The 18,782-nt window shown below is 39.0% G+C and overlaps 1 protein-coding gene across 1 annotated transcript in view; it reads left to right on the forward strand.

The window, feature by feature from the left end:
- Positions 1-18,782, forward strand: part of LOC132479145 (uncharacterized) — a 302,289-nt gene that overhangs the window by 86,339 nt on the left and 197,168 nt on the right. The window contains 7 exon segments of the mRNA XM_060082726.1: positions 5,850-5,921; positions 6,469-6,543; positions 13,806-13,924; positions 16,181-16,784; positions 16,786-17,182; positions 17,185-17,238; positions 17,470-18,216. Of these exon segments, the coding sequence (XP_059938709.1) occupies positions 5,850-5,921; positions 6,469-6,543; positions 13,806-13,924; positions 16,181-16,784; positions 16,786-17,182; positions 17,185-17,238; positions 17,470-18,216 (2,068 nt within the window).

Here is an 18,782-nt window from a genome sequence, read left to right on the forward strand (position 1 = left end):
GCCATTTATTTTTGTTTTTTCAAATGAGGAAACTAAGGTACAAAGAGGCCAAGAGACTTGTTTAACTCATATATATGAAAGGCTCTGCTTTCCATAGTACTGATCTTTGGCATGGTCAATTAAAGGCACCAAACAAAAACACTCAGATTAGCATTGTCATGGAATCCCACGGATGCCTCTCCAATATGAGAATGGTCCAGGAACTTCCACTTTTGAATTTCACTTTGATTCCTTTTCATGTGCAAAGTTCCTAACTGCTTAAAATGTATGCAACACAGAGCTGCAGAGAACTAAGTTGAGCAGGGTGTGGTTCAGTGGGTGTGGGTGCTTCCCCAACCATCATTAGCTCTTTTAAATGGTAAAGCAGAAAGAATTCCTGAACACCCACCACAGGGCTCTCCCCAGCCACCCAGAACATTATTTTTCAAAAAAGCATATATTGCTGAAGTGAATTATCGGTGGCCAATAGGAACCTTTGAGGTATGGAAAAAGACGTTGTTTGTGTTCAGCTGTAGTGTGAAAAATATAAAGAAAAGACTTTGCTGTGGCCTAATTCAATATGTTTTCTTTGCTGACTACTCTTCAATAAGAAGTGTGGGTTTTCCACCCCTTCAGCTCAAAACTTCTCTGATTTCTCATGGCACAAGGAAATGATAGTGGGTACGTTCAATGGCCCGAAGGCGATTTTAGACTCAAGGGAAAGAGCTCTTGTACACCTGGCTTTGGAAAAGACTCTCTTACCTGTCTTGTGGTTCAGAAATCCAGTTTCACACAGTTCCCACATTTTGGGTTAATGAAGGTGTTGAGGCTGTGTCTGGAGCTGGGTTAACAATTCCTGCAGATGCCTATCTTTAGCGGCCTCCTTCCTTTCCCTTGTTAGTTTGCTGACGCCTACCTTGGGGAGAGAGCACCGAGGGTCGGTTTTTCTTCTGTTAGCACACCGGAGAGCAGGCTCGTGAGGTCCCTTCACCAGGAGGTTTTAGTAGCGTCAGTACAACGTCTGAAACTCACCACCTTTCCTAAACATCCCAGAACACCAAGAGTTCCTTATAAGAATCAGAGTTTCACTATAGTTATGTAGGCAACACAGGACAATACATTGTGGAAATAAATAAATAAATCACAGTTTAAAAATTAATGAATTCATTCCAAAACATTCACTGAGTGCCTTGCCCACTGTCTGTGAACACTCTACTAAGTGCTGGGGATACAAAGACGCATAGGGCAGGGACTTTGTCCCCAAGAAGCTTTCATACTGGAAGGAGAAATATGGATGTTGATGGGAAAACATATATGAGAGCCATTCTAGCATCTATGCAGCAGGGTAACAAGGTGAGGGAGGGGGGTGATGAAGTAGAAAACGGGTGGTAGGTTAGAAAAGATTTGTAATGGAAGAGGCACCAAGTTGTTCCTTTGGAATTTGTGCTCCTCTTAAATGACAGAAAAAGGTAGTGAAAGAATCAGAACTATCTGGTGTTGTAAATAAATTAGTACTGTACTCCGAAGACTCATTCACAGTTACTTTCAAAAGACGGTCACAGTATAGTAAGTCTTTGTTTTGGACTAAGTGTTTCTAATAGACAAAGCTAAGTTGCTTTAGGAAACATTTGCCATGGTGAGATACAAACTTTATTGCATCTCTTACCAAAGGCAAGCCACCAAGGGAAGATGCCACCCTCGAGTTAAATCATTTTACTACCTATAATGACATATTACTGGGGTGTTTATAAGTTGCTTGCATTAAATAAGTTTGGAAAAGGGCCCCAGCTGAGGTGGATTTATCCTGAATTCAATGAACCTTAGGCTTCAGGGCTCCTCACTTGCATAGGTCCCTTCCAAGGTCTTGAGAGGGGTCCTAGCGATTTTTCTATTTATAACTTTGCCTGTTTTTATTAGCTAGGATTTCCCAAAGTAGATGAGGTTCAGGCCCCACAAATCCTTGATTCATCACCGGGTGTCAGGTAATTATAAGTCAGTAGGTTTCTTGAATGAAGCCTCTATGTTATTGAGAAATATCAGGTGAAGTGGTTAGCAGTGTGGTAGTCTATTTTAAATCCGAAATCTACCTCAAAGATGAGCCAAGAGCTTATTAATAAAGTACCACTTTTTGAATGGTGGTAGTCATCATATCTCTTTCAGATAAAATCAGGAATGAAATATACTATGGAAAACCGGCAGTGGTTGATAATCCTAAATGTTAAGTATGCTTTTTTTCTCTGACTGTAAAGTGTTTCTCCTTCATTCACCTATGCAGGTCCAGACTGATGGCTTATTTTTAAAAATTCTTTTAGTCACTTCATTGGATCTAACAATACAAGCTCCATGATTTTAGAAACTGAAGGACTCTACAATGTAGAAAGGCTATATAACTTAAGCAGACAGAGCACATTCACATGCTGGCTTGTCCGTGGTACATCAATATCGTACCAAGAACATAAGCACGAAGAGAGAATAAGAGGAAAATCAAAGCCTTATCCCTATTGAATTATTTACCCCATTGTTGAGAATATCAGTGTGGGAGGTGTGTCCACACTATGAAGGCAAATTGAGCTGCGGTCACAGAGCCGCCCTAATGCTCCCCCAGTCAGCTAGCATTGGTTTCCTTTACATAGCCATGTACACACAAAAGCTTACACACTTGAGGGTGTTGTCCTCACTTTTTGCTATGTACTAGAATCCTGGCAGCTTCTCAGATTTAGAAAGGCATAAACACTAAAAGCAAAAATAACTTGGGTCTGCCCTTTGGGGTGATTCAGGGTGGCTGTTTTATTTGTAATAGTTCAAAATTTTGAGATTGTCACACCTAGCAACTACTACACTTTTCTTCTCCCCACTGCATCTTATTCTTCCCACCTGTAGTATTTTCTCCCATTCTATATGTTTATTCACTTTCTTGATAGTGTCCTTTGAAGCACAAACTTTTTAGTTTTTATAAAATCCAATTCATCTATTTTTCCTTTGGTTGTTTGTGCTTCTGGTATCATATCTAAGAAACTGTTGTCTAAAGCAAGGTCATAAAGATTTACTCCTGTGTTTTCTTCTAAGAGTTTTATAGTCTTAGCTCTTACATTTGGATATTTGATCCATTTGGAGTTAATTTTCATATACGGTGTGAAGCTTCATTATTTTGTGTGTGGATGTACAGTTGTCCCAGCATCATTTGAAAAGACTGTTCTTTCCACGTTGAATTGTTTTGGCACCCTTGTTGAAAATCAATAGACTATAAATATGAGGGTTTATTGCTATATTGTCAATTCTGTTCCATTGATTTACATGTCTGTTCTTATTCCAGTACCACACTGTGATTGCAGTAGCTTTGAACTGAGTTTTGAAACCAGGATGTGTGAGTCCTCCCACTTTGTTCTTTACCGACATTGTTTTGGTTATTCTGTTTCCTTGAATTGCCATAGGAATTTTAGAAACAGCTTGGCAATTTCTGGAAAGAAGTCAGCTGGGATTTTGATAGGAATTGCAATGGAACCATAGGTCGATTTGGGAAGTAGTGAAATTTTAATAAGATTATCCTCCAGTCCATGAATCCAGCAGGTCTTTATACTTATTTAGATCTTCTTCAATTTCTTTCAACAGTTTTGTACTTTTCAGTGTGAATCTTGCACTTACTTGGTAAAATTTTCCCCTAAGTATTATATTTGTTTTGATGCTGTTCCACATGGAATTGTTTTCTAAATTCCATTTTTCGATTACTCATTGCTGGTGTGTAGAAATGATATTGATCTTATATCCTACAACCTTGCTGAACTCATTTATTAATGCTAACAGTTATTCTCCTAGATGCCCAGGAATATGTCTTGTGGTCTTCCAGTTTCCCAGGAATACATTGGAATATTTCAAAGTGTCTGTGCACATCTCATTCCTCAGCTTTTCTTTTAAAGCTTTGCGGTTGGGTTGTTTTTTGCCCCAAACTGTTATCCATTGCCTCATGCCACCGCCATGTTAAAATATTTGCTTGAAAATGTTTTCCAGAAATGCCACCTGAGCAGAGGCTTTTCTCACTAGACAGCCCTCAGTCAGGTCAAAGGCAAGCCTTTCAAGTGAGGTCTTCCAGGGGACCACCAGACATGTAAAACAATGACAGTTCTTTGGGAATGAGGCTTTGAAGGACCTCTCAGTCCATGCTGCTCGTTCTGGTACCAGGGATGTGGGCTGTTTTTCAAGGCTACCACTGGCATGGAGACCAAAGGTCGAGGGCAAGTTAAAGCAACACAGATCTCATTGTTCTTACAGAAATTAATTTGTTTTCCTTGAATAAATTGCTCTCCCATTTACTGCCAGCATGTTGGTTAAATGTCCAGAGTTCAGAAGAAGTTGATTCTGACCATTTTTGCCAGTTTTGTTGTTGTTGTTATTGTTGCTTCTATGCAGGGATGAATTTTCAGATGTCCTTCCTCCATCATTTTTACTGATTTTCCTGCAACTTTAAAAAAAAAATCTATGAAGTCTCAATGGCCATAGGCTAATTAAATATTTATCACAAGAGATGATTAAGGAAAAAATAAATAAAAAGAGAAATAAATAAATAAATAAATAAAAAGAGAAAATATAATTCTCATAGAGGCTTTCCCAGATGGGTAGATGAAGTTTGAAAAGGTATTTCTATATTTAGTGCTGTCAAAATTAAGGTTAAAGTAACAGATGTTTCAAAAAAAAACAACCCTTTTTTTTTCATTCAGGTTAAACACAGGCTTTAGAGTCAGAACTGAGTTCAAATTCCAGCTCTGCTTCTTACGAGCTTGATGACTTAAGACAAGTTATGTAACTTCTCTGTGCCTCAGTTTCCTCATTTGTACAACTGTGTAATATATATATCACATAAGGTTACTGTGAGGATGAAATGTTAAATGCTGATCACATATGCATGGCAACCCAAAAGATATTAGTTTTGATAATTATCTTTATAATATTCTGCAAAAGTACACTAATAATTCTTGAGTAGAGTTAACCTTAAGTCAGCTATTCTCTTCTTTCTTCCTGTTTCTTTTCTGTTTTTTTTTTCCCCCTTATTTGTTTTAAAGAACTAAGGGGAAAAAAAAGGAAGAAAGAAAGAACTATGAAGAAAATCTATTCCAACATTTTGGAATAAAATTTTGTTCCCCAAAATTAATTTGTTTATTTTATTGATATATAAACAAAATGTTATTTATTTATTCAGCAAACATTTATTAAATGCCTAGTAAATACTAGGCACTATGTCAGGCACAGGAATAATAATGACAATAAAGTGTGGTCCCTGCTCTCAAGTTGCTGACAATCTAGGAGAGTGACAAATAAACAGTTGATTACATACACAGTAACAAAAGCTATGGCACAAGAATACACACGGGACGATGTGATGGGAGTATGGCTTTCACCAGTTCCTCTTGGATTTCTCTCTTCTTTGGCTCCAGAACCAAGGAATTAGCCTTATTTTTCTCTTTAGCTGGGTAGTTTAAATCATGAAATTTTTCAAACTTTGTAGAGATGAAAGAAAAACACCTTGAATTATGGAGGACACTAGAAATAGTACTTTTTTTTTACAGAGCAAGGGCTTCCTACCAGCATAGTCACTTCGAGGGTTTTTAACGTGAAAAGTACTTTGGCATATTTTTTCTTTGCTAGCCACTTTTTTTCTATTTTATTGTTTGTTTGTTTGTTTCTCTTCTCCACTTTGTCATCTAGAGACCTGGGTAGTTCCCAGTGAAAGAGTGTTTTACAGATTCTAACGGTGATTTATAGGTAAAGACAGAAAATAATTTTTTTAACCTTCAAGTTCCATACCAAAAAAAATGAATATAAACTTTCATGGAAGTAATTGAAAATGCAGATAATTTTAATTCCATTCCATTTTTCAGAATTCTCAATCGTAATCCTTTGCCAACAGTTGAAGATTCTGGTCTTTTTAAAGTGCCAGCATTAAACTCTTTGTAAGTATTGTAAGAGTTTCATGGCTCATGAGATAATTTCTGCTCCTTTTTACTTTCGTCAAAACTTGAGTACTTTGGCTAAACAGTCATAATTTAGATTTTAACTGGGTTATTGAAAATAAGAGTTATTGGCAAAGAAAAGGATTAAGAAAGAATATATATGGGTAAGAGAGCCAGCAGAGGATGAGAACAGTGTTGAAGAACACATATAGATATGGAACATGAAGATGCATATAGGAATAGTATTTATCCAAGAAAGCAGAAAGGAATAAGGGGTACATTATTTTTTTTAAAAAAAGAGTGATCAAAAGAGGTAGATGCAATTGAAAATGAGAAGTGAGGATCATAGAAAATGATTGTACTGTTCAGCACCAAGGTCATTAATTTGATGATGCAAATTTAAATTTCTTCCAAAAGAGCTCTTTGGAATTATCATCTATGGCAAGTAAGAAGCCAAAGTGGAAGTAATCACATGTTAAGTATCTTCTTCAGTTTAGAAATTTTGTCTTTGGGTTTTATATCATGCATGTTTGGGCTTCTCCTTCAGAGACATGGGAACAGCACAAGTGTCACTTACCACAATGGAAAGCATCCTCATGATGACCCTTGAATTGGAAACACTGTAAGTTGATTTTTCTTACATTGATTTTCACTCAATTGTACTTTTAGGTTTGTTTGATTATCTTCTTAAGTCAGGTTTATTTATGTATAATTTTCGTTTAACAAAATTCACTCTTTTTAAATATACAGTGTGATGTGTTTTGACAAACGTATAGTTCTGTAGCCACCACCACATTTGAGGTAAAGAAAACTTCTGCACTCCCAAAAGACCCCCCATGTCCCTCTGTAGTCAATGCATCCTCCTGTCACTACCAGCCCCTGGCAACCACCAATCTGATTTTTGTCCGTATAATGTTGCCTTTTCCAGAATATTTGATAAATGAAATCATGTGGTATGTAGCTTTTTGTTTTTGGCTTCTTTCACTTAGCCAGTCTCTTTGGAGATTCATCTGGTTTGTTGCACCTGTCAGTAGCTCATTCCTTTTGCGCGCTGAGCAGTATTCTAGTTGTGTGGATACACAGTTTGTTTACGCATTCATTGTTCGATGCACATTTGAGTTTCTTCTTGTTTTTTGGCTATTATGAACAAAGCCTCTGAAAACACTCACGTGTGTGTGTGAATATATGTCTTGTGTGAGCATATGTTTTCATTTCTTTGGGGTAAAATACCTCAGGGTGGGATTGCTTCATCATATGCTAAGTGCCTATTGAACTTTTTAAGAAACTGCTGAACCGTTTTCTAAAGTGCCTGTGCCATGTTGCTTTCCCACAAGCAGTCTATGAGAGTTGCAGATGCTCTACATCTTCACCTGATCCTTATATGTGTTTTTTAAAAACATTTTCGCCTTTCTAGTAGGTGTGTAGATGAATCTCGTGGTTTTTGCCACATTTTGCATTTCTGTAATAGCTGATGATGTTGAGTGTCTATTCATGTGCAAATATCCTTTTAAATGAAGTGTCTGTTCAAATCCATGTTTTAATTGGATATTTATATTGAGAATTAAGAGTGCTTTATATAAAAAGCAACGGAAAAAGTCCTTGCTCTCAGATATGTGTTTAGTAAATATCTTCTCCCAGATTGTGACTTATCTTCATTATATTAAAGTGTCTCTGAAAGCTAGAAGTGTTAAATTTTTGATGAACTCTAATTTAGCAATTTTTCTTAATTTTTCATATTTATTTAATTAATTTATTTGGTTGTGCTGGGTCTTAGTTGCAGCAGATGGGCCCCTTAGTTGCGGCTCATGGGCTTCTTAGATCTGGCATGCGAACTCATAGTTGAGGCATGCATGTGGGACCTAGATCCCTGACCAGGGATCGAACCCGGGCCCCCAGCATTGGGAACTTGGAGTCTTAACCACCAGGGAAGTCCCTTAGCAATTTTTCTTAAATGCTTTCTGCTTTTTTGTGTCTTAATCTAAGAAATCTTTCTCTGAGACCCCACTGTCTAACCCCAAATCACAAAGATTTTCTCCTACGTTTTCTTCCAGACGTTGTATAGCTACATTTAGGTCTATGATTCATTTTAAGTTAATTTTCATATACGTTGTGAGGGAAGGGTCAAGTTTTATTTTTTTGCGGTTTAAAAAACTATTTCTGTAGGACCCTATTGTGACAGTTTATTACACAACCTACTGCACCTTAAATTGTGCCATCCCCCCTCCAATATGGCAAGCTAATAGAAACTTTCTGTTACGCCAAGGCTAGTTGAGGGGATTGCGTGAGATTAGTATGCAGAAACGACCCTGCATTTAGCAGTCTCTTCCAACCGTCTTTGTCAGGTCACCTGACAAATGACTGTCTTCACTGTGCCGTCACGCATTGGTCACTGCTCTAGCCTCATCTTCCTCAGTGTCCCACACCATCTGCCACAATTGCGATCCCTCTCTTGTCAGCTAGATGCCCTCCTCTCTGGATATTAAAAACTATTTCCCTGTGTAACCACGATACTGTTAATACACAGTATTGAAGAAATTAAATTCCTACACAATCATATTACCTAATAAAGTGTTGCTATTCAAATTTCCCCAATTGTCTCTCTTATCTAATATCATTTCTTTTAACAGCTTTTTGAGGTATAATTGACATGCAATAATCTGTGTTCACACACACACATACATACACACCATGAAGACATCACGAAACTCAAAATGTCCATCACCTCAGAAAGTTTCTTAATGTCTCTTTGTAATTCTTCCTTCCCATCGTTCCTTGCACTTCCCAATCGCCATGCAACCATTGATCTGCTTTCTGTTTGCATTTTCTAGAATTTTATGTAAATGGAATCATACAGTGTATACTTTTTTCTAACTGGCTTCTAACCCAGCATGATTATTTTAATCTTCATCCATATTGTTGTATATATCAGTAATTCATTTCTGTTTATTGCTGAATAGCATTCCTTTATATGGATGTACCACCATTTATGTATTGACCATTGATGGACATTTGAGTTGTTTGAGTCTTTGTCTATTACAGATAAAGTTGTTATGAATATTTGTGTACAAGTCTTGTATGGATGTCTACTTCCATTTCTCCTGGGTAAATGCCTGCCTGTAGAATGGCTGCATCATTGGTAAGTGTATGTTTAAGTTTTTTAAAAATACCCATTTTCCATAGTGGTTTGATCATTTTACATCTCTACCAGCAGTGTACGAGAGCTGCATTTTCTTCACGTTGCGGCCAACATTTGCTATGCTCAGTATTTTTTTTTTTTTTTGCCGTTGGAGGGCTTCTCACTGTTGTGGCCTCTCCCGTTGCAGAGCGCAGGCTCAGCGGCCATGGCTCACAGGCCCAGCCACTCCGCGGCATGTGGGATCTTCCCAGACCGGGGCACGAACCCGTGTCCCCTGCATTGGCAGGCAGACTCTCAACCACTGCGCCACCAGGGAAGCCCTATGCTCAGTATTTTTAATTTTAGGTAGTTTAGTAGGTGTGTAGTTGTATCTCACTGTAGCATCCCTAATGATTAATCATGTCAAACATCTTTTCATATGCTTATTTTCCATCTGTATATCTTTGAATCTTTTAGCTATATTTTTCTGGAGTTTTGAGAGTTCTTTCTATATTCTGGAAATTAGTCCTTTATCCAATAGGTAAGTTGCTAGGTATTTTCTCCCATTCTGTGACTCATCTTTTCGTTCACTCAGGAGTGTCTTTTGCAGGGCAGAAATTCTTAATTTCGATGGTGTCTAATTTATCTATTTTTTTCTTTTCTGCATTATGCTTTTGGTGTTGTATCTAAGAAATCTTGCCAAACTCAAGGTCATAAAATTTTTCACCTGTTTTGTTCTAGACGTTTTATAGTTTTATGTTTTACATTTAGATCTTTGAACCAATTTGAGTTCACTTCTGTATATGGTTTAGATCAAGTTCATTTTTTTTTTTCTTTTTGCACCTGGATATTCAGTTGTTCCAGCGTCATTTGTTGAAAAGACTATCATTTCTCCACTGAAATGCCTTTGAACCTGAAAGTCAGTTCTCCACATCTCTCTACTTCAGAACTTTGTATTCTGTTCCTTTGGTCTTTTTGTCTATCTTTACACTACTATCACAATGTCTTGAAGGTGTAGCTTCATAATCCTTGAAATCAGTTACTGTTAGTTCTTCAACTTTGTTCTTTCGCAAAGTTGTTTTAGTTATTCTAAATTTTATTTCCATATGAATTTTAGAATTGGCTTGTCAATGTCTATAGAAAAGCCTACTGGGGTTTTGATGTATAAATCGATTTGGGGAGAATTGATGTCTCAACAATATTGAATCTTCTGATCCATGAATACTTTATATCTCTCCATTTATTTAGGTCTTTCTTAATTTCCCCCGGCAACATTTTACAGTTTTCAGTGTGCAAGTCTTTTGTCAGATTTATTCTAAGTATTTTATATGTTGGATTCTTTTATAAGTAGCATTTTAAAACTTTGATCTCTGATTGTTTGTTGAGACAAATTCATCTTTTTGTATGTTGATCTTGTACCCTGCAAACTTGATAGACTCATTTATTAGTTCCAGTAGCATTTTCGTAGCTTCTATCAGGTTTTCGACATAATCATGTTCTCTGCAAATAAAGATAGTTTTACTTCTTCCTTTCCATTCTGAATGTGTCTTTTCTTTTTGTTGCCCTATTGCACTGGCTAGAACCTTCAGTGCCATGTCACATAGAAGCAATGAGAGCAGATATCCTTGCCTTGTTCCTGATCCTGGTGAGAAAGTACTTTGTCCTTCACCATTAAGTATGATGTTAGGTTTTTTGTAGAAGTCATTTATCAAGTTGAGGAAGTCTCCTTCCATTCCTAGTCTACTGAGGGCTGTTTTTTTTTCTTTAATCAGGAATGTATGTTAGATGTTTTCATTCTTTTCCTGCATCTATTGCAGTGATTATATGATTTTTCCCTTCTTTTCTTAATTTGTTTATTTATTTTTGGTTGAATTGGGTCTTCATTGTTGTATGTATCCAGTATTCTTAATCTTTTATGTAGATCCATATTCCAATCTGGTGTCATTTTCCTTCTGCTTAAAAATACTTCTTTTAACATTTCTTATTGTGAAAGTCTACCAGTAATGAATTCTTTCAGCTTCTGTTTGTCTGAGATAGTCTTTATTTTGCTTTTGTTTTGACAGATGTGGGTATAAAATTCTAGCTCGATAGAATTCAATTCACTACTTTAAAGATGTTATTCCACTGAGTTCTCGTTTACGATTTTTCAAGCACGAATTCTGCTGTCATTGTTATCTTTGTTCCTCTGTATGTAGTGTATAATTTTTTCCTCTGGCTCCTTTTAAATTCTTCTCTTTATTGCTGGTTTTGAGCAATTCGATTATTTTTTGTGCCTTGGTGTAGTTTTGTCCATGTTTCTTCTGCTGAAAGTTCATTGATCTTCTTGACTTTGAGGGTTTATAGTGTTTACCAATTTGGAAAAATTTTGGCTATTATTTCTTCAAATTTTTATATTTCTCCTCTCCTTCATGGACTCTAAGTACACATGTATTAGGCCTTTGAAGTTGTTGCACAAGTCACTGAGGCTCTATTCATTTTGTTGTTGTTTTGTTACTCCTTTTGTTTCATTTTGGATAGTTTCTGTTGCTATGCCTTAATGTTCACTGACCTTCTGCCGTGTCTAATTAGCCTTTAACCTCCTGCAATATCTTTTTCATTTAGACATTGTTTTTAATCTCTAGAAGCTCAATTTAGGTCTGTTTTACATTTTCCATGCCTACACTTAACATTTTCAGTGTTTAGTCTGGGTGTTTTAACATATGAAATACAGTTATAATAACTTTTCTTCATGTATAATAACCTTTTAAAAGTTCTTTTCTGCCAATTCTAACATCTGTATAGATTATGGGTTATTGTTGATTGATTGCCTTTTCTCCTCAGTATGGGTCATATTTTCCTACTTCTTTGCATGCTTGCATGCAATTTTTCATATGATCCCAGATATTGTGAGTTTTAGTTTATTGTGTGCTATGTATATTTATATTCCTGTAAAATGCCTGGGCTTTGTTTTGGGTGAAATTAGGTTACTCAAAACAATTGTATTCTTTTAGGTCTAGCTTTTAAGGTTCGTTGGGTAGGAGTCCAAGTAGCCTTTAGTCTGGAGCTCATTATTTGCAACTACTGAGACAAGTCCTTTCTGAGTATCATGAGGTTTTCCAGTCTGACTTGTAGGAACAGGTACTATTCCTACAACCCTGTGTGATATCCAGTTGTTCTTCTTATTAATCCTTTCATGTGGTTCTTTTCCTGGCATCAAGTTATTCCTCACACAAATGTATTGACCCATACTTTGTTGAATTCTCAAGAGATCCCTCTGCATATCTCCAGAGTTCTTTGTCTGTGCACTTCTTTTCTCTCTGATACTCTGCTTTGTGAACTCTAGTTACCTTGGTTTTCCCAGACCCTTATCTCCATTTTGTCTGTCAGGGAGCCCACTAGTCTCTGTCTGGACTTCTCTTCCCTGTACCATGACGTGGATACTCTCTCAGAGAAGTAAGGGCAATTATAGGGATCACTTCATTTATTTCCCATCTCCTCGGGAATCACTGAAATGTATTGCCTGAGGTTCAGTTTCTTGAAAACTGTTGTTTCATTATGTTCCATCTGATTTTTTTCTTGTTTCAGCTGGGAGGTTAAGTTGGCCCTTGTACTTCATCTTGGCCAGAAGCCAATAATATTCTTTAAGTCTGTTTTGTTTTGATACAGGATCCAATTAAAGATTAGGCATTGCATGTCATGTCTGTGTTTCCGTTAATCTAGAATTTTTCCCTACTATTTTTTTTGGTCTTTTAAGACATTGGCTTTTTTGAAGAGTCTAAGCCAGTTGTCTTGTAAATTGCCCCACAATCTGTATTTGTCTGTTTCCTCATTAGATTCAAAGTAAACATTTTGGGGAAGAATACTATATAGGTGATGTATTCTTCATACTTCATCACTTGAGGTGGCCCAGTGCTAAGTTTGATCACTTGGTTAAGGTGGTCTATTCCATATCTCTCCATTGTAAAGTTATTTTTCCCCTTGGTAATTGATAAATAATATGTGGGGTGATCCTTGGGATCAGTGAAGATCCTACTTTCAAACAACTCTTCACCCAACTGTGCATCAATGATAATCCTTGTCTGAATCGATTATTACATTGATAGTTGCAAAATAACACTTTCCTAATTCTATCCTTCCTTTTGCATTTATTAGCTGACATTATTCTATAAAGAAGAGCTCCCCCACTTTTCATTTGGAGTATCATTATGAACTCATGTGCTTTTTTTTCAATTAACTACGTTATACCTTATTATAATGATAATGTTATTCTTTGGAATGTTCCTTTTGTCCAGATTTGGTCAATGCGATCTCTGTTATTGTTTAGCCACATGATGCTTTTTTATTACTAGAATAATTTCTAATATATTACTCCTCACAAATAGGAACTGAGAAAGTGACTCCAGAATGTGCGGTCTTCTTCATACTCTTCTTAGAAGTCTGCCTTCTTCCTGTGTACTCTCAACCCAAAGTGAGGCTTTCGGGTTGGAAGGAGATACTTCTGAATTAAACTACAGTTCAGTGTCACCCAATTCTAATCGCTATTCCCTTTTTTCTAGGCATATCATACCTACTGCCATCCTAATCCTTCTGTTGGGCACCTCTCTCCTCCTCTATATTTATTTCCAACTGTCAAGGGCAGCAATTGGCCAACCGGCCCCTATCCAGTTCTATAGTCCATATGCCCCAAGAACTCCTTTTTGCACTGGTCTGTGGTGGCCTTGGCCTACCTCTTCTACCTACTCAGGTAACTCTTTTACCACGAATTTAATTACCTGTGTTTCCATTTATAGGATCTTACCCAGCCGTAGGGCCTGCTGCCTCTGCCAATTTAAAAATACTATTGAGGTTGTCTGTGAGACAGTCAAGCTGCGTTGTGACAGTGAACGCCTGAGGGACGTCACACGTTGTGGTGAGTCTCAATTGCGGGATAATACATTTTTTTTTTTTTTTTTTTTTGCGGTATGCGGGCCTCTCACTGTTGTGGCCTCCCCCGTTGCGGAGCACAGGCTCCGGACGCGCAGGCTCCGGACGCGCAGGCTCAGCGGCCATGGCTCACGGGCCCAGCCTCTCTGCGGCATATGGGATCCTCCCAGACCGGGGCACGAACCCGTATCCCCTGCATCGGCAGGCGGACTCTCAACCACTTGCGCCACCAGGGAGGCCCTACATTTTTAATTTTTAATTTAATTTGTTATTTTTAATCAAGGATGATACATTTTAAAACTAATGATGTAATTACATTATTTTAATACATTCATTTAGAGTTCCAGCTCCCTAAATTTCTAAGAATTACCCCCTTGCTAAAAATCAGATTCTTGGTTACATTATTAAGCTAAGAAGAGCTCAGTTACATTATTAGCTTCATAATGTAACTGATCTGCATATGTAAAGGAACCAGAGAAAGGAATGGAAGGGGGAAGGGAATTCACATTAATGGCCACATATCCTATGCTGCCCTCTCTGCAAATGACAACTTATTCACATAGTACATCACAGTTTGTAAACTGATTTTATATACATTAGGTCTCAAATACCCTTTGTCTTATAAGACAGGTGTAAATATATTTTTGTTTATTTGGTTTGTTTCTGCAATTTTATAAAGAGTGCAAGTGATGCTGTTTTATGTCCTATCTGGAGCCTGAGAGTTTCTGGTTCCATAACCAGAAGCTGCTACCAAGCCCTTCTAATGCATGGGAGAGCTAGTTATTTCTTTGACTGTCCAGCTCTGAACTTGCTCTGAATCGCAAGTTTTTCTATCCACAAAACACTCAGGGGCTTTCAACGATTTTTCTATATATTAGATTTATGGGCACTAACTTGATGACTTCCAAAATGTGCTTTCATGCCCAGGTAGCTTGAATACAGGTCTCTTTCAGTGATCTAGAGCACATCATAAATAATAACACTTTGCCACTTATATAAAGACAATATTGCTGATTTTTCAACACAGTTTTTTTTTTTTTTCCTTTGGCCACCAAGCTGGTGGGATCTTAGTTCCCCCAGCAGGGATTGAACCCGGGCCACAGCAGGGAAAGTGCCGGGTCCTAACCACTAGACCACCTGGGAACTCCCCCAAACATTTTTTTTACTAATTATATTACTCCCTTCTCCCCCAGAAGTGGGCAGAAAAAGCATTTTTAATCTCCTTTTACAGGTGAGGAAAAACAAGATCAGCAGTGTTAAGTGCTATGACCCTAGGGCCCCGATCTCCTGTCCCCAGTTTGGGGCTCTCTGCTAGCCTCTGCTCCTCCTTTCTCATGACCCTTCCCTCCTCCTTTGACCCTCACCAAAAATACTTTTAATCCTTTTGGGAGACAAGCCCAGCTACACACTGGTACACATTACCTTCACACAGTCAGAAGATTTGGATGGTTCCCCAAGTAGAGCTGGAAATATTAGAAGTAAAATGAATTGAAAGCAAAGTAGCCATCTGACAGAAGTTGCTTTTTCCCGTCTACATTTTAGGGCCTCAAGTATTATTCCATTGATTTGTTGAACATTCCACATGGGCATACAATCTGGCAAATCTCTTAACTTATACCCGAGCTCCCTGCCCAAATTTTAGCAAAGAGCCAGGGCGGACATAGTGTTTTTTTCTGTATAGAGGCTTCTGTTATGGGGACTGGGATATATAGAAGCAGGGACTAAGCAAAGGACTCAGTGGGTAGTTGGAGAAGGACATGTCCAGATGACGACCTGTTAGCGGCGGTGGTTGTCGTGGAGATCTGTGATAGCAGCAAGAACACAAGCACACTGAAGAGGTGGAGAGAGGAAGCCTCACACTCCCGTGCCTTTGAGGCAGGACAGGATGGGGTATATGAATGTGAGGAGTCACAGTAGATCTGCAGAGAGTCCAGCTGATTAGGGGAATATTTGTCTTCCAGCCTTGGCTTTTCTTGAGTACTGGCCCCTGGGAACCAGTGGAGTAATCCTGAATATAGTTCCTATATTTCACGCTACAGAATTTTCTGAGTAGATAGCCCCTTTTTCAAGAGAGACCTTTCTCACATTTTGTTGTTGCCAGTCATAGGCTTAAGGGTGGGTTTCTTTTTCTCCTAAGTGGCACTCAAACTTTGACTGATTCCTAATTTCTTTGGCTGTGGACTGACAAAAGGCTGTCCCATCAGTCTTCAATGATCAAAAACAGTCCCTTCTCTTTTGACAGATGAAGAAACATCTATAGAGAATGCAGGAGGATCGTTGATGAAGGTGTTACAAGCCCAGAAGAAGAACAACAGCACCGAGCTGACTATTGAGTCAGACAGGATGTCCTCACCTAACAGTGCTGTCAGCTTGTCAGGCTTCATGAATGAGCAGCTGGACTTTAATAATAAAAGTGATATTATCAGTACACTAAATTACATACTGCCTTATATCTCAGAGGGAAATCTAGGAGATGTGGAATCAACATTATTACCATTCATTCAACTTCTTTTTTCAAATACACAAGATGGACATATGCCGCTGGGCCTTTTGAAAAACAATACAAGGAGCCCTTCTGTTAAACCTGTACCCAACAATTCAACTAAAAAAAACAAATTGAGGGAACTCCATTTTGTGGAAAATTTGTTAGATGCAGAAACTCAAGAAAAAATTGATGAGGTTAAAAAGGAAGAAAAACCTGCCACGTGTACGCGTTGCAACCTTTTAAGTGCCATGTTTACACGCTACATCTTTCAAAAGAAATTAGAAACTGCCCAACCACAGAAAGACAGCCTAGCAAAGATTGAGAGTACAGAGGAAAAGCTGGTGAGAGTGAACAAGGTCCTCAAGGGGCATACAGAAAATGCACCTCAAAGCAGTGGGAGATGAGAGCGTCAGGAGGAAACAGAATGCCCAGCCATCTGTGGCGAACACTGCCAAAGAATGAAAGCTCAGGAGGCCATCCCCAAGAAAGCTGAAACAGCTCCTCATGGTGCAGAGGCCCAGGAAGCTGGTGGGAAAGTCCTCCGATGCAGAGTCTTCATTCATAAAGGAACACAAGGCCGCAGGCTCCTCTCCCCTCAAACCGTACTTCAAGGGCAGGCCTTGTGCCTCCATCCCGCCAAAATCCCCATCTGAGGTTAAAAGCAAATCAAAAGACTTATCCAACGCTATTCATGTTTTCGAAGATGCAAAGGCAAGAGTTAGAAATATTAAGGACTTCGAGTTAATCTCACATTCTGGAAAAAAAAATACATCTTCCATAAAATTAGGTCTCATCGGGTCCACAGAAAACCCAAAGTTAAAAAGCATCGAGGGGCTTCCCTGGTGGCACAGTGGTTGGGAGTCCGCCTGCCGATGCAGGAGACACGGGTTCGTGTCCTGGTCCGGGAAGATCCCACATGCCGTGGAGCGGCTGGGCCCGTGAGCCATGGCCGCTGAGCCTGTGCGTCCGGAGCCTGTGCTCCGCAACGGGAGAGGCCACAACGGTGAGAGGCCTGTGTACCGCAAAAAGAAACAAAAAGAAAAAAGAAAAAAGGGAGTTGAAAGTTCAGAAAGAAAAGTTCACTTGATAGAGTGATGCTTGCAAGCCCTCCGTTCTCTGTCGTGAGGAGTCTCATAAATTCCCCTCCACGAGAGGCTGTTTCATCTTCAGGAGAAGTGACTTCTCAGGAAAATCCTTTTCCAGAATTATTTTCTCTTTCAGACCCTTCTGCAGAAAACACTACTTCAGAAAACAATACTGCACAAAATGTTTCTGAAGCAATTATTTCTACAGGAAACGCTACTCTGCCAGGAGGAACCAGCCCTGGAAACACTAGCCATAGGAACGTCTCCACTGCACATTCTACTGTTGCTGCAGACAACAGTATGCCAGCTGTTCAACACAGCAACAAAACACAATGGGAGCACCACAACATGGTCACTGAATTATCCTCTAAGCCCACAGGCTTCACTTTCCCAGGGCTCGCATCCCCGGGTGATCAAGTTGAAACTCAGCTAAACGAGCAGCTCTGGTCCCTCATCCCCAACAATGACGTGCAAAGGCTCATTTCTCATGTTATCCAGACTTTGAAAATAGACTGCTCGGACACCCACGTGCAGCTGGCCTGTGCCAACCTCATCTCTAGAACAGGCCTCCTGATGAAGCTTCTCAGCAAGCAGCAAGAAGTAAATGTGTCCAAAGCGGAATGGGATATGGACCAGTGGAAAGCTGACAACTCTATCAGTGAGAGCACAGAAGCCCAGAGTGAGCAGAAAGAGCAGGAGTCAAGTGAGGTGAGGATAACCCCTGACACATGGGACTTGGACTTTTACTCAGTTTAGGACATGCCATTAACGTGCCCAAGCGGGAATACCACGGGCTCCTAGTCAGTATCTTATCTTCAGCCATGAAACGGGCTAAGACAGTGATCTCCAACTTTGCTCATTGAGAGAGTGTGTCACTATTCCTAGGGTAGACGCGAAAAGGACATAACACAAGATAAATAAATTGTAGATAAATTGTAGAAGAAAATGCTAATGATAAGACTAATAACATTAAATTTGGCTTGTTCTTATAGAAGCTACTCGCCTGGAAGGATTGGGTTTCATAGTAGTTTAAGAATAGTTAGCTATCGTTTAGAATAGGATGAAGAATCGTAAGTTTTCATCCCTTCTATCTCCTTGTTTTTATTTTTATTTTTTATTTTTTTTTCGGTATGCGGGCCTCTCACTGTTGTGGCCTCTCCCGTTGCGGAGCACAGGCTCCGGACGCGCAGGCTCCGGACGCGCAGGCTCAGCGGCCATGGCTCACGGGCCCAGCCGCTCCGCGGCATATGGGATCCTCCCAGACCGGGGCACGA

The sequence above is a fragment of the Mesoplodon densirostris genome, chromosome 18 (genome assembly GCF_025265405.1).
Source record: "Mesoplodon densirostris isolate mMesDen1 chromosome 18, mMesDen1 primary haplotype, whole genome shotgun sequence".
Lineage (NCBI taxonomy): Eukaryota > Metazoa > Chordata > Mammalia > Artiodactyla > Ziphiidae > Mesoplodon > Mesoplodon densirostris.